This window comes from Terrapene carolina, unplaced genomic scaffold, assembly GCF_002925995.2.
Source record: "Terrapene carolina triunguis isolate 2854851 unplaced genomic scaffold, T_m_triunguis-2.0 Scaffold988, whole genome shotgun sequence".
Classification (NCBI taxonomy): Eukaryota; Metazoa; Chordata; order Testudines; family Emydidae; genus Terrapene; species Terrapene triunguis.
Window position 1 is genome coordinate 8,046 of NW_020665339.1, and position 12,965 is coordinate 21,010.

Here is a 12,965-nt window from a genome sequence, read left to right on the forward strand (position 1 = left end):
TTGAATAGCTTTGGGTGGAGAACCAATCCTCAAGAAACCTTGCTAGAAACATCCCCATGAACTCATGATGCCCCACTCACAACTATGTTTTGAGATCTATGTTTGGAGTGGAACCAATCTACTCACCAGGGGGTCTTTTAATCCAGGGTCTCCATGGGACAGGGAGGGTGATGATCCTTCATGTAACCAGATCCCCAAACATTTAGGTCTTTGCAGGTTACAAACATCACCTCAGATTCTGTATGGACTGTCCTGGCAGCCAGTGCTGATCCTGAAACATTAGAGTCACATTCTCATGGCTTGACACTCCACAAGCAGACAGCCCCATACTTTAGTAACCTCTGATCCTGAATGGCCTCAGGGTATGTCTACACTACAGGATTAATCCGAATTTAGATAATTCGAATTTGGGAAACAGGTTGTATAAATTCGATTGTGCGCGGCCACACTAAGCACCTTAATTCGGTTTTAAACCACATTAATTCGGTGGTGTGCGGCCACACTACCCCATTAACTTAAACACAGTAATTCGGTGGTGTGCGTCCACACTAACCCTAATTCGAATTAACAAAATCGATTTAGGCTCTACTCCGTTCGTCGAGGTGGAGTACAGAAATCGATTTAAAGGGCCCTTTAATTCGAATTAACTGGCTCTGTAGTGTGGACGGGTGAAGGGTTAATTCGGATTAAGGCAGCTAAATCCGAATTAAAGTCCTAGTGTAGACCAGGCCTCAGATGTAGCCTCCTTGCAGAGCACATTCCAGCAATCTAATCCTGAAGGGGCAAAGGCCTGACTAGCTGAGGCAAGGTCTGCTCCACAGAAAGGAAAGGTCCCACTCTTCTTAGTGGGTGCAGATCCACAACTGCTCCCTGGCCACCAAGGGCCTACTGCCATGCACCTGTGTTACAAATGGCAGCTGCCTGCAGGGAGCAATATTTCTTGTGGAAACTCTTCCAGTTACTTCCTACCATCCACCAGACTATTTTGGTCCAATCTGGGCCGGATGCCTTTCTCTAAGCCTGATGTACTGGGTTATTTGTTCCACTGCCCTAGCTGGGTCAGACGGGGAAGGAGGTGGAACTGGGTGCCATCCGCACAGTGAATACCTCCCAGCATGCGTGCACTCACTAACCCCAGGTCTTCTTAGACAGGAATGGAGCTACTCAAGCAAATCTGTCCCCCGTCTTTGGGATCAATGATGTGCATCGATTCCGGACAGACAGTAAGGGGGCAGGTTCCTCGGTTGCTGACCCTGGCACACCAATGGGTACAATTTATGCAACAAGGCTGAGGAAAGAACATAGGTACAAGGTGATGCTTCTTTTGCCGGGGTGTGTTGGCCCTTTAAGGGCAGATGCAGCCCAACACTCCTCTTCCTGGGTCTCAGCCTGTTTAAAGCCAGGCATTCTGGAGGCTGTAATGCAAAGGAAGCCTGTGACAGAGAGCAAGGGAGGGGAGCAGGTTAAACAGCAGGTCCTGTGGCTTTGCGAGAAGGAATATGTTGCAAGATCTGTAGAGAAGCAGAGTGGCTGCAGAAGTTGCAGGGGAAGTAGCCTGAGATGGGGTAGGAGCCCTGAAAAGAGGTAACTTGCTCACAGCTTGGCCCAGGAGATGGAAGACCTGGGTTTAAGCCTGTGCAGGGTCCCGGTAGTTGTCCTAAGAGGCTGTGAACAGCTGGGTAAGGGGGGTGGGGGGAAGGGTGCATAATGGGAGGGGGCTTGGGATGGGAATTGAGAGTGAGGATCCTGTTGTAGGGCTCGCAGCACAGGCTTCCAGAGAAGATTGGCGGCAGGGCAGGGTAGATACTGATGGATAGGACTGTTGAACTGTCTGGCCTGGGGAAGGGAAATCTCCCCCATCTGGAGAGGTGTTAGAGGAACCACTGAAGGCTATGGGCCGAGGAGGGCCAGAGTGCACTTTCATTTTGTGTTTGGAAGGGAAGGACTCTCCCTCTGGCTGAAGCACTGAGATCTCCCACCTGCAAGAAGGAGACTGTTTCCAGGAGGAATCCTGGGGTGCTGCTGGGGAAAACAAGGCAGCAGCCTGATGGCTGGGAGGTAAGAACCTCCTACGCTTGCCCTCAGCCCTGAGAGGGAGGGGGTTATATTGAAATACCACTGCCTCAGGAGTGTAATAAACTCAAAGGGCCGGGATGTGGCAGCCTTTGCAGCAATAACTTACAAGTGGGGAGTGGCTCACTTCTCCCTTCAGCGACTTTCTGAAGGCCTTCAGCCCAGAGCAAAGGAATTGAAACAAGATTTAACCTCAATATAAAACTGCATTTGCCACTGCAGTAGAAGTAGCAAAACTAAAACCATGAACTCTCCAGTTACTTTAATTCAAACTTCAGCTTTCTCCTAGCTATAAAATGCACTAAGGGCAACTGAATTCACTGGACAGGAAGTCTTATCACAGGCAATTGTAGTTGTTTGAGCAGCACACTCATGGACTCTGCATAACTACCTGCTGTGTGGTTTTTTTTGCACTGCCCTAACCCCAGTTGAACAAGAGCAAATGCAATGCAGACTACAGTTTGTTTTACAATGGTCAGGCTAGTACAGAGCAGCCCATAGTCAGTTAGTGCATAGTGTCACGCTGTCTGGAGTGGCTCACGACCGTGAATGCCAACCTCAGGGCAGACTGTCAAGAAACAGGGCATGAACCCCAGACTGATTGTGCGTTCCATATTTTGATTTCACCAACCAAGTAACAAGTGTGAATTCCTCAGGCCCTGTAACAGCCTTAATAGGGAACCACAGACAGTCCCCTTGTGTTACCTATCAGCTCTGTGTTCTTGGGGAACCAGGGCGCAGTACCCAACCTGTCTGACTCATGAAATACCTCCTCCCCACCCCAGCCTCTTCTTGAACCAAAACCGATCAGAAGAAAGACTTACAAAAAGCAATGAAAAGGCCGTGGGAGACACACCTAATCCCCTCTGGACAAGGGTGACAGGATTAAGGAAACTCCCCTAGCCCCATTTGCATCGAAGATAGGACAGTGAGGCATCTCCATTAGCATACAGAACGGAGAACAGAGATTCCAAGGCAAGAACCGCATGGAACTCTGGGACCAGAAAAGCAGCGAAGCACTGCATCATGGGGGATCTCTGCTCCAGATGTTAATGAACCCACGCCTACTCACATCCAGCTCAGTAATCAGACCAATTCTAGTAATAAATCCTTTATTGGTATCCAAAATAATGAAGCTGCCTAATTGCATTGTGAGCTCCCTCCAAGGAACACTACCCATAGCCAGGAATGATCAGTTCCTATTGTCTAGCCTGAACAAAACAACTTTGGTATACTCCCTTGAGCTATCAGTTTACCCATAAACAAAACTAGTGTTCTCCCTTGAACCATTGTTCTTTCCCTACAAAACCCCCTACCCATGCTCAAGTAAGTGTTCTGATGCCTGGATCCAAAATCTGCATCAGTTCTATTGGGACTTCATCTTCTCCTGACTGATCATGCTGGGAGCTCTGCCGGTCTCCAGCACTCTGGACCCTCGGCTACCACCACCACCTGGGACCCCCGATCGATTCAAGCTTCAGGGAGAGGTGAGAACCCATCTCTCTCTCTCTCTCTCTCTCTAGGTATAGCCTTCTGACCCTGACTTGTGTGATCAGTTATAGTTTTCTAAACCTGAATTTTATAATCAAATGTGCTAGATTTAATATTATAACTGTTTTGTTTGTTTGGCTCCCCTATGGTTATTACCTGGCAATAAATAAGCTGGTTGCTTTTCTCTCTCCCCGCCCCTCGTGGGTGTTTTTTGGCTTCCTCATTTGCTCTGCAGCAACACTCCTCGTACCTAAGCTAAAGATCCCTGCAGCGCCCAAAAATCCCGTGGGGTTTGCTCATCAGGTGGGTTACTACCAGAACAATTGTAACGTGAAAGTGGGGATAGGGACGTGCTGAACCTGGGGCATATGAGGGTGGCAGCTTGGAAGTGCTGCTCGACCCAGCTTGCTGAGTCCAGGAACATATAAGGGGTCAGCTTGGGATGTGATGAACCCGGTTCTCTCAGACGCACTCTGTTAATGTGTGTGCATGTGTTCGTCTGATTCTCGGGCTGGAAGAATTGCCTCCCTAAGGAAACCTGCACGAGATAGATGGTCCCATACAACAAAATCACAACAATATTCAGGTTACTCCCAGTCCCACAGGACCAGTCACTTACCCCAGGTCAGTTTTATGCAGATCTCAAACCAAAGAGAATGCTTGTAGCCAACCCTGTAACAAACTAAAGGTTTATTAACTAGGAAAAAGAAATGAGGGTTATTTACAAGGTTAAAGCAAGTAAACACACACAAATGGGGTACAATCTTCAGTTCAAAAGGTAACAGAAGCTTCTATAAGAAGCAAACTTTTATGTCCTTTAGGGCTAACCCAAGCCAAGTAGCTGGGGGATCTCCTTCTTGTGTTTAGGAATCTTTGCCCCTCAGAGTCCAGACAGCACAAAGATCCCAAGTTCACCTTAACAGGTACTTTTATTCCCGTCCCCCAGCATTCAAGCTGTCATGGGACATGAGCTTGTGTATGTAGCCTCTTTCGGGTGGGGTGGAGGGGGAGAAGCAATCAACAATGTCTTTTGCCCACAATGGTTTGTCTGATGGCTGTAGACCTTCTTTTGTTGGAGAGAACATAACACCTCTTGTGGTGAACTAGCATTTCACACTTGGCAATACTGTAATCTCCCACACTCAGGGGAGAAGCTTTAGCAAATGTTTTTAGTGTTACCAAGGAAACATTTAAACATTACCTTACAACATGGGCTACAGATATTTATAAGTAGGATTAATACACACAGCATCCTACAAGCGTTCCATAAAGTCTAAATCTGTTCTTATAACTCTACTATCTATTTTAATAATACTTACACACAGGTGAGCCAGCCTGGTTTCCAGCTATGCATTTGTCAGTGTTCAGTGCAGGCCTAGGGGCCTTGGCATGAGCTGGCACCTGGTCTGCATCACTGTGCCTTCTCAGACATAAACTTATAGATTCATAGATTCATAGATTCTAGGACTGGAAGGGACCTCGAGAGGTCATCGAGTCCAGTCCCCTGCCCGCATGGCAGGACCAAATACTGTCTAGACCATCCCTGATAGACATTTATCTAACCTACTCTTAAATATCTCCAGAGATGGAGATTCCACAACCTCCCTAGGCAATTTATTCCAGTGTTTAACCACCCTGACAGTTAGGAACTTTTTCCTAATGTCCAACCTAGACCTCCCTTGCGGCAGTTTAAGCCCATTGCTTCTTGTTCTATCCTCAGAGGCTAAGGTGAACAAGTTTTCTCCCTCCTCCTTATGACACCCTTTTAGATACCTGAAAACTGCTATCATGTCCCCTCTCAGTCTTCTCTTTTCCAAACTAAACAAACCCAATTCTTTCAGCCTTCCTTCATAGGTCATGTTCTCAAGACCTTTAATCATTCTTGTTGCTCTTCTCTGGACCCTTTCCAATTTCTCCACATCTTTCTTGAAATGCGGTGTCCAGAACTTGATCATGCTCAAACTATAAACAGGTGCTGACTCAACCCTGAGGTAAACTTTCTTGTTAGAACTTATGGTACTGCCAACTTCACAAACTGTTACAACTGAAACATACGGCTGATAACTGTTTAAATTTCATGAACTGAAAATCATGTGAAATATCACAAAAATACAAGGGAGAAAATATTGAATAAGTTAACTGAAAACAACTTAATACACTAGCCTATCATCACTATTGGTCACAGCATGAGCCCCAGCAGTGAACTTTTTGAGTCCCGCGAAAACGGGTTCTCAGGGCAAATTTTTTGGTGGCCTCAGAGTGCGGCCATCAACTCTTGCTGGTGGCTGTGCTCACACTCTTCCCTAAGATACTTAATTAGCTTTAGGAAAAACAAATAAATATGCACATATACACGTCCAAAATCATTGTAATTTATTTATCGCTAGCTAGTAAGTCCATTGTGAAAAGTGATATTAACAAACATACAAATATCACTTTTCACAGCAGACTTAATCAGCACCGGCAAGCCTGAAGCCCTGGATGTGGGGGCCAAGGGAGGCAGCTAGAGCCTGAAGCCCTGCTGCCGGGGCCCAGGGCCTGCTGCTGAGCAGCTGGAGCCCGAAGCCCTGTGGCCAGAGCCTGCCACACCTCCACCCCAGGCTGAACCCCAAAGACTGAGCCCCACCGCCCCTGGGAAGGTAGGGAACTCACTGGGTGCCTGCTCTTCCAGCATTGCGCCCCAGGTGTCTGCCCAACCAGTGCTGGCAGCCCCAGTAATCAGCATCAAGGTGGGGCATCCAGGAGCAACAGGGAGGGGGAGGAGTGACAGGTTCAGTAACAGAGACCCCCTTGGGACTGTCACCTGATGTGCTGAAATTACCTCTGAGCCAGTTTTCCCTGCCAGTTTGGGACTCCAGAACCCTGCCTTGTTGAGCCAGACAAGCTAGCCTGCAACGACACAGACCCAGGTCTGGTCCACACCCCCAAAGCTGCAGACTTTAACTAAAAACAGCTCAGCAGGTTACCTGTCTCCAGCACCCAGACACTCAGCTCCCAATGGGATCCAAACCCCAAATAAATCTGTTTTACTCTATATAAAGCTTATATAGGGTAAATTCGTAAATTGTCTGCCCTCTGATAGAGATGCACAGCTATTTGCTCCCCCAGGTATTAAATCACTTATTCTGGGTTTACTAATAAACAAAATTGATTTTATTAAGTATAAAAAGTAGGATTTAAGTGGTTTTAAGTAATAACAGACAGAACAAAGTAAGTCACAAAGCAAAATAAAACAAAACACACAAGTCTAAGACTAATACATTAAGAAACTGATTACAGGTAATATCTCACCCTCAAAGATGTTCCAATAAGCTTCTTTCACAGACTAGACTCTTTCCTAGTCTGGGCGTAATCCTTTCCCCTGGTACAGTCCTTGTTAAATCCAGCAGACATCTTAGGTGGTAAGCAGGGGTTTTCTCATGACTGGCTGCTCTTTGTCCTGCTCCACCCCCTTTTATAGCTTTGGCACAAGGTGAGAATCTTTTGTCTCTCTCTCGGTCCCCACCCCACCTTCTAAATGGAAAAGTATCAGATTTAAGATGGATTTCATTATCAGGTGACATGGTCACATGTCACTGTAAGACCCCTAGTCTCCATTCCCCATGGGCTGGCCCACACGTACACAGGGAGGCTTTCAAGTAACTAAGGCCATTTACAACTGATTGTTTCTGGAGCACCCTTAATGGCCTCCACTTAATATGTTTACATTAGTGATACAAGTTTATATCTTATTCTCCTAACTCCAGATATAGAAATAATACATAGGATGAACACACTTAGTAGATTACAAGCTAATGACACCATACAAGGGGTATTTAGCGTAAAGCATATTCCTGTTATGTCATATTCATAAGCATATTTCCATAAAGCATATGGAGTGCAACATCACAGGAGGGGCCAGTACTTTGCCCCCATCCCAGGAGGCTGTGGCCACAAGAAAAGTCCATGGTGGCCACATTCGAGAAATGCTGCACTAAAACAATATGTACTTGAGTGTACAGAAATAATGGACAAATGCAATCAAGTTAATGCCCTGCTTAATCCGGATTGTCAACTACAGCCATTGTAGCCACCTCCTGTGAGACTCATGATACACCTCTACCACAATATAACGCTGTCCTCGGGAGCCAAAAAATCTTGCCACGTTATAGGTGAAACCGCGTTATATCGAACTTGCTTTGATCCGCCGGAGTGCGCAGCCCCACCCCCTCTGGAGTGCTGCTTTATAGTGTTATATCGGGTCGTGTTATATCGGGGTAGAGGTGTACTTGTTTTTCTTAAAGCTCCAGCTCCTGGAAGCCCATGATTATATAAGAATCTCAACTTTCATTTAAAAACAAAAACAACAAGGAGTCTGGTGGCACCTTAAAGACTAACAGATTTATTTGGGCATAAGCTTTTGTGGGTAAAAACCTTACTTCTTCAGATGCATAGAGTGAAAGTTACAGATGCAGGCATTATATACTGACACATGGAGAGCAGGGAGTTACTTCGCAAGTGGAGAACCTGTGTTGACAGAGCCAATTCAATCAGGGTGGATGTAGTCCACTCCCAATAATAGATGAGGCGGTGTCAATTCCAGGAGAGGAAAAGCTGCTTCTATAATGAGCCAGCCACTCCCAGTCCCTATTCAAGCCCAGATTAATGGTGTTAAATTTGCAGATGAATTTTAGTTCTGCTGTTTCTCTTTGAAGTCTGTTTCTGAAGTTTTTTTGTTCAATGATAGTGACTTTTAAATCTGTAATAGAATGACCAGGGAGACTGAAGTGTTCACTTACTGGCTTTTGTATGTTACCATTCCTGATGTCCGATTTGTGTCCATTTATTCTTTTGCGGAGGGACTGTCCGGTTTGGCCAATGTACATGGCAGAGGGGCATTGCTGGCACATGATGGCATATATAACATTAGCAGATGTGCAGGTGAATGAGCCCTTGATGGTGTGGCTGACGTGGTTGGGTCCTCTGATGGTGTCGTCAGAGTAGATATGGGGACAGAGTAGGCAACGAGGTTTGCTACAGGGATTGGTTCCTGGGTTGGTGTTTCTGTGGTGTGGTGTGTAGTTGCTGGTGAGTATTTGCTTCAGGTTGGGGGGTTGTCTGTAAGTGAGGACTGGCCTGCCTCCCAAGGTCTGTGAGAGTGAGGGATCATTTTCCAGGATAGGTTGTCGATCGTGGATAATGCGCTGGAGAGGTTTTAGCTGGGGGCTGTATGTGATGGCCAGTGGTGTTCTGTTATTGTCCTTGTTGGGCCTGTCCTGTAGTAGGTGATTTCTGGGTACCCGTCTTGCTCTGTCAATCTGTTTCCTCACTTCCCCAGGTGGGTATTGTAGTTTTACGAATGCTTGATAAAGATCTTGTAGGTGTTTGTCTCTGTCTGAGGGGTTGGAGCAAATTCAGTTGTATCTTAGGGCTTGGCTGTAGACAATGGATCGTGTGATGTGTCTTGGATGGAAGCTGGAGGCATGTAGGTACGTATAGCGGTCAGTAGGTTTCCGGTATAGGGTGGTGTTTATGTGACCATCACTTATTTGCACTGTAGCGTCCAGGAAGTGGATCTCTTGTGTGGACTGGTCCAGGCTGAGGTTGATGGTTGGGTGGAAATTGTTGAAGTCCAGGTGGAATTCTTCAAGGGCCTCCTTTCCGTGGGTCCATATGATGAAGATGTCATCAATGTAGCGCAAGTAGAGGAGGGGTACTAGGGGACGAGAGCTGAGGAAGCGTTGTTCTAAGTCAGCCATAAAAATGTTGGCATACTGTGGGGCCATGCGGGTACCCATAGCAGTGCCACTGACTTGAAGGTATAAGTTGTCCCCAAATCTGAAGTGGTTGTGGGTGAGGACAAAGTCACAAAGCTCAGCCACCAGGCATGCTGTGGCCTCATCAGGGATACTGTTCCTGACAGCTTGTAGTCCATTCTCATGTGGAATATTGGTGTAAAGTGCTTCTACATCCATGGTGGCCAGGATGGTGTTTTCAGGAAGAACACCAATGCATTGTAGTTTCCTCAGGAAGTCGGTGGTGTCTCGAAGATAGCTGGGAGTGCTGGTAGCGTAGGGTCTGAGGAGAGAGTCCAAATAGCCAGATAATCCTGCTGTAAGAGTGCCAATGCCTGAGATGATGGGGCGTCCAGGATTTCCGGGTTTATGGATCTTGGGTAGCAGATAGAATACCCCTGGTCGGGGTTCTGGCGGTGTGTCCATGTAGATTTGTTCTCGTACTGTAGCCGGGAATTTCTTGAGCAGATGGTGTAGTTTCTTTTGGTATTCCTCAGTGGTATCAGAGGATAGTGGCCTATAGAATGTGGTCTTGGAGAGTTGCCTGGCAGCCTCCTGTTCATAATCCAACCTGTTCATTATGACCACAGCACCTCCTTTGTCAGCCCCTTTGATGATAATGTCAGAGTTGTTTCTGAGGCTGTGGATGGCATTGCGTTCCGTACGGCTGAGGTTATGGGACAAGTGATGTTGTTTGTCCACAATTTCAGCCTGTGCACGTCTGCGGAAGCACTCTATGTAGAGGTCCAGTCTGTCATTTCGACCATCAAGAGGAGTCCATGCAGAGTTCTTCTTCTTGTAGTGTTGGTAGGAGGGTTCCTGTGGGTCAGTGCACTGTTCAGTGGTGCGTTGAAAATATTCCTTGAGTTGGAGACGACGAAAGTAGGCTTCCAGATCACCGCACAACTGTATTGTGTTCGTGGGGATGGTGGGACAGAAAGAGAGTCCCCGAGATAGGACAGACTCTTCTGCTGGGCTAAGTGTGTGGTTGGAAAGATTGACAATGTTGTTAGATGAGTTGAGGGTACCACTGTTGTAGCCCCCTGTGGCACGTAGGAGTTTAGATAGCTTACTGTCCTTTTTTCTCTGTAGAGAAGTGAAGTGTGCATTGTAAATGGCTTGTCTCATTTTTGTAAAGTCCAGCCACGTGGAAGCTTGTGTGGAAGGTTGGTATTGTATGAGAGTCTCCAGTTCTGAGAGCTCATTCTTGATCTTCTCCTGTCTGCTGTACAGGATGCTGATCAGGTGGTTCCTCAGTTTCTTTGAGAGTGTGTGGCACAGTCTCTCACCATAGTCAGTGTAGTATGTTGATTGCAATGGATTTTTTACCTTCAGTCCATTTGGTATGATGTCCATCTATTTGCATTTGGAGAGGAAGATGATGTCTGTCTGTATCTGTGCAAGTTTTTTGTTGAGGTTGATGGATTTCCACTCCATACGGCTAAATTTAGTGCCTTGCATGGTGTCAAGTATCAGGGGGTAGCCGTGTTAGTCTGTATCTACAAAAACAACAAGGAGTCTCGTGGCACCTTAAAGACTAACAGATTTATTTGGGCATAAGCTTTTGTGGGTAAAAACCTCACTTCTTCAGATGCTTATGCCCAAATAAATGTGTTAGTCTCTAAGGTGCCACCAGACTCCTTGTTGTTTTTGTAGATACAGACTAACACGGCTACCCCCTGATATTTAAAAACAAGTTTCTACACCTCATGGTTACAGAGAAATCTTGACATTTTAAGCATTTATTATTTTGGATTGAGTTTGTAAAAAGAACCTAAGGGGTTTAGGGGCATAAATCAGTGGCACTTGTACTTCTAAACCCCTTAGGTGCATCAGAAAAACCTCTCCCCTTAAATGCCATATGCCTATGGGCACACACCCAATCTCTATTTTTAAGCCTGGTGCTTCCTGTAATCCTCAAATTCCTTATTGCACAGCACGGGGTATATGTGCTTTTCCCTCCTGGGTTGCTGCTGCTGTCTCTACTTCGGGCGGATTGCACAGCTCGCTTGGGAGCCCCGGCTGCAGGCGGGCACAGTACAGCCATGGGACAGGGCACCCTTCTCCCGGCAGGTGAGGAGCCCCGCTCCGGGGGTGCGCAAACCCCACAACTGGAGGTCCGACGCCCGCCCCGACTGGCGGCCCAGCCCCAGCAGTGCTCGGCCTGTCCCCGCGCGAGCCCTGCAGCGGGTGTCCCGGCGCGCGGCTCCCCGGCCCCCACGCGCCCGCCCGCAGGAGCCGGTCCGTCGGCGCATGCGCGCAGGGGAGCCGCGGCGGCAGGCTCGCACATGCCCAGACGCCGGGGCCAGGCTCTGTCCCTGGCTCCGAGCCGGCTCGCGGGGAAGTTCGGCGGCGCCGGCGGCAGCAGCAGCCCCGCTGGGCGGGGGGAGGCGCCGCCGCTCCTGCGGCTGGCCATGGGCGATGGACGGAGGAGATGGCGCGGTAAGGGAGCGCAGCGCGCCCAGCCCCGGAGCGCGGCCCGCGGGCGGAACTTGATTCCCCTGCCCCGGGCTCGGCAGCAGCTGCCCCAGGGGGCCCCGCCCGGGGGAGGGAATCGCTCCCCCGCCGGCTGCGTGCGGGGCGGCTCGGACACGCCCGCGGGGAGCGGGGCGCGTGTGTAACGCGGCGCGCTGAGCTGCGCTGCGCTGCGCGGGGGAGCCCGGGCCCGCACCCCGCGGGAGTTCGCATTGACCTAGTCCCCGGGAGTTCCGCGGGACTTCCCGGTTGCAGGGCCGGGGGCTCGGGCCCCTGGCCTGCGGCTCTCCCCACCCTGGCAGAGACCCTGTCTCTCGGGGCTGCCCTGTCCCTGCCCACCAGACATCAGCTTCGAAGCGAAATTCCTGCTGCTCTCTGGAAAGCGGTGTGCACAAAATGAAGTTGATCTTTGCAGAAGGTTTCTTCAGCCTGTAGTCGCGCTCTCTTTTGAGTATTGCAAACGAAAATATCAGTTATGCTGCAGGTGAAGATCAGGTTTTAATGAGCAGGTATTGCCATCAGTGCAATTTCCTAGAGTCTTTTACTTTCAGATGCAATGCTGGTAATGAAACAATAACACCCTAGAGACCCTGTCTTGTTGTTATTTCCCAGGCAACATTCCCTTCGGTTCCAGGGGGTTTTAGATGAGGCAGGAAAGTGGGATCAGGCTCACGGTAGCAATCTGTGTTCCGCACGTCAGCGTCTTGCCAAAAGAAAAGAAACAACCCCTGTGTTTTTCTTTGATAATCTTGAGTTTAGCTAGCAGGAAAGTTAGTGTGTGCTAGACGTTGAAACTTCCCGGATTTCCACTGTGTTGTGCTGCTAGTGTCACATCAGGTGTCTTCATCTAACACTCTGACTACATAGCAGGCAGGGTACTTTGCTGCGCTGACAGGTTTTATTTGTTCATAATTCCACTGTCTAGCATTACATCTATTGTTGGGGGCAAGGCAGAGACTTGGACTGAATCAACAACTTGTTCCTCTGTGTCTCCTAGCTGCAAAAGGACGCATGTCACTGTAAACAGTTAGCATAACCCCACAGGATACCTCTGGACAGGGGTGCTTTGTCTGAGATAAAACATGACTGAAACGGTGTGGGAGAGCAACTGATAACTGGAAATGTTATTGCTCTTGTAGTAACTTCAGCCAT

General features: G+C 48.3%; 1 protein-coding gene across 1 annotated transcript in view; it reads left to right on the forward strand.

Moving 5' to 3' along the window:
• Positions 1–11,285: 11,285 nt before the first annotated feature.
• Positions 11,286–12,965, forward strand: part of PSD3 (pleckstrin and Sec7 domain containing 3) — a 147,549-nt gene continuing 145,869 nt past the window's right edge. Inside the window, exon 1 of the mRNA XM_026661268.2 lies at positions 11,286–11,411. Within this exon, the coding sequence (XP_026517053.2) occupies positions 11,286–11,411 (126 nt within the window). The remainder of the gene's footprint in view (positions 11,412–12,965) is intronic.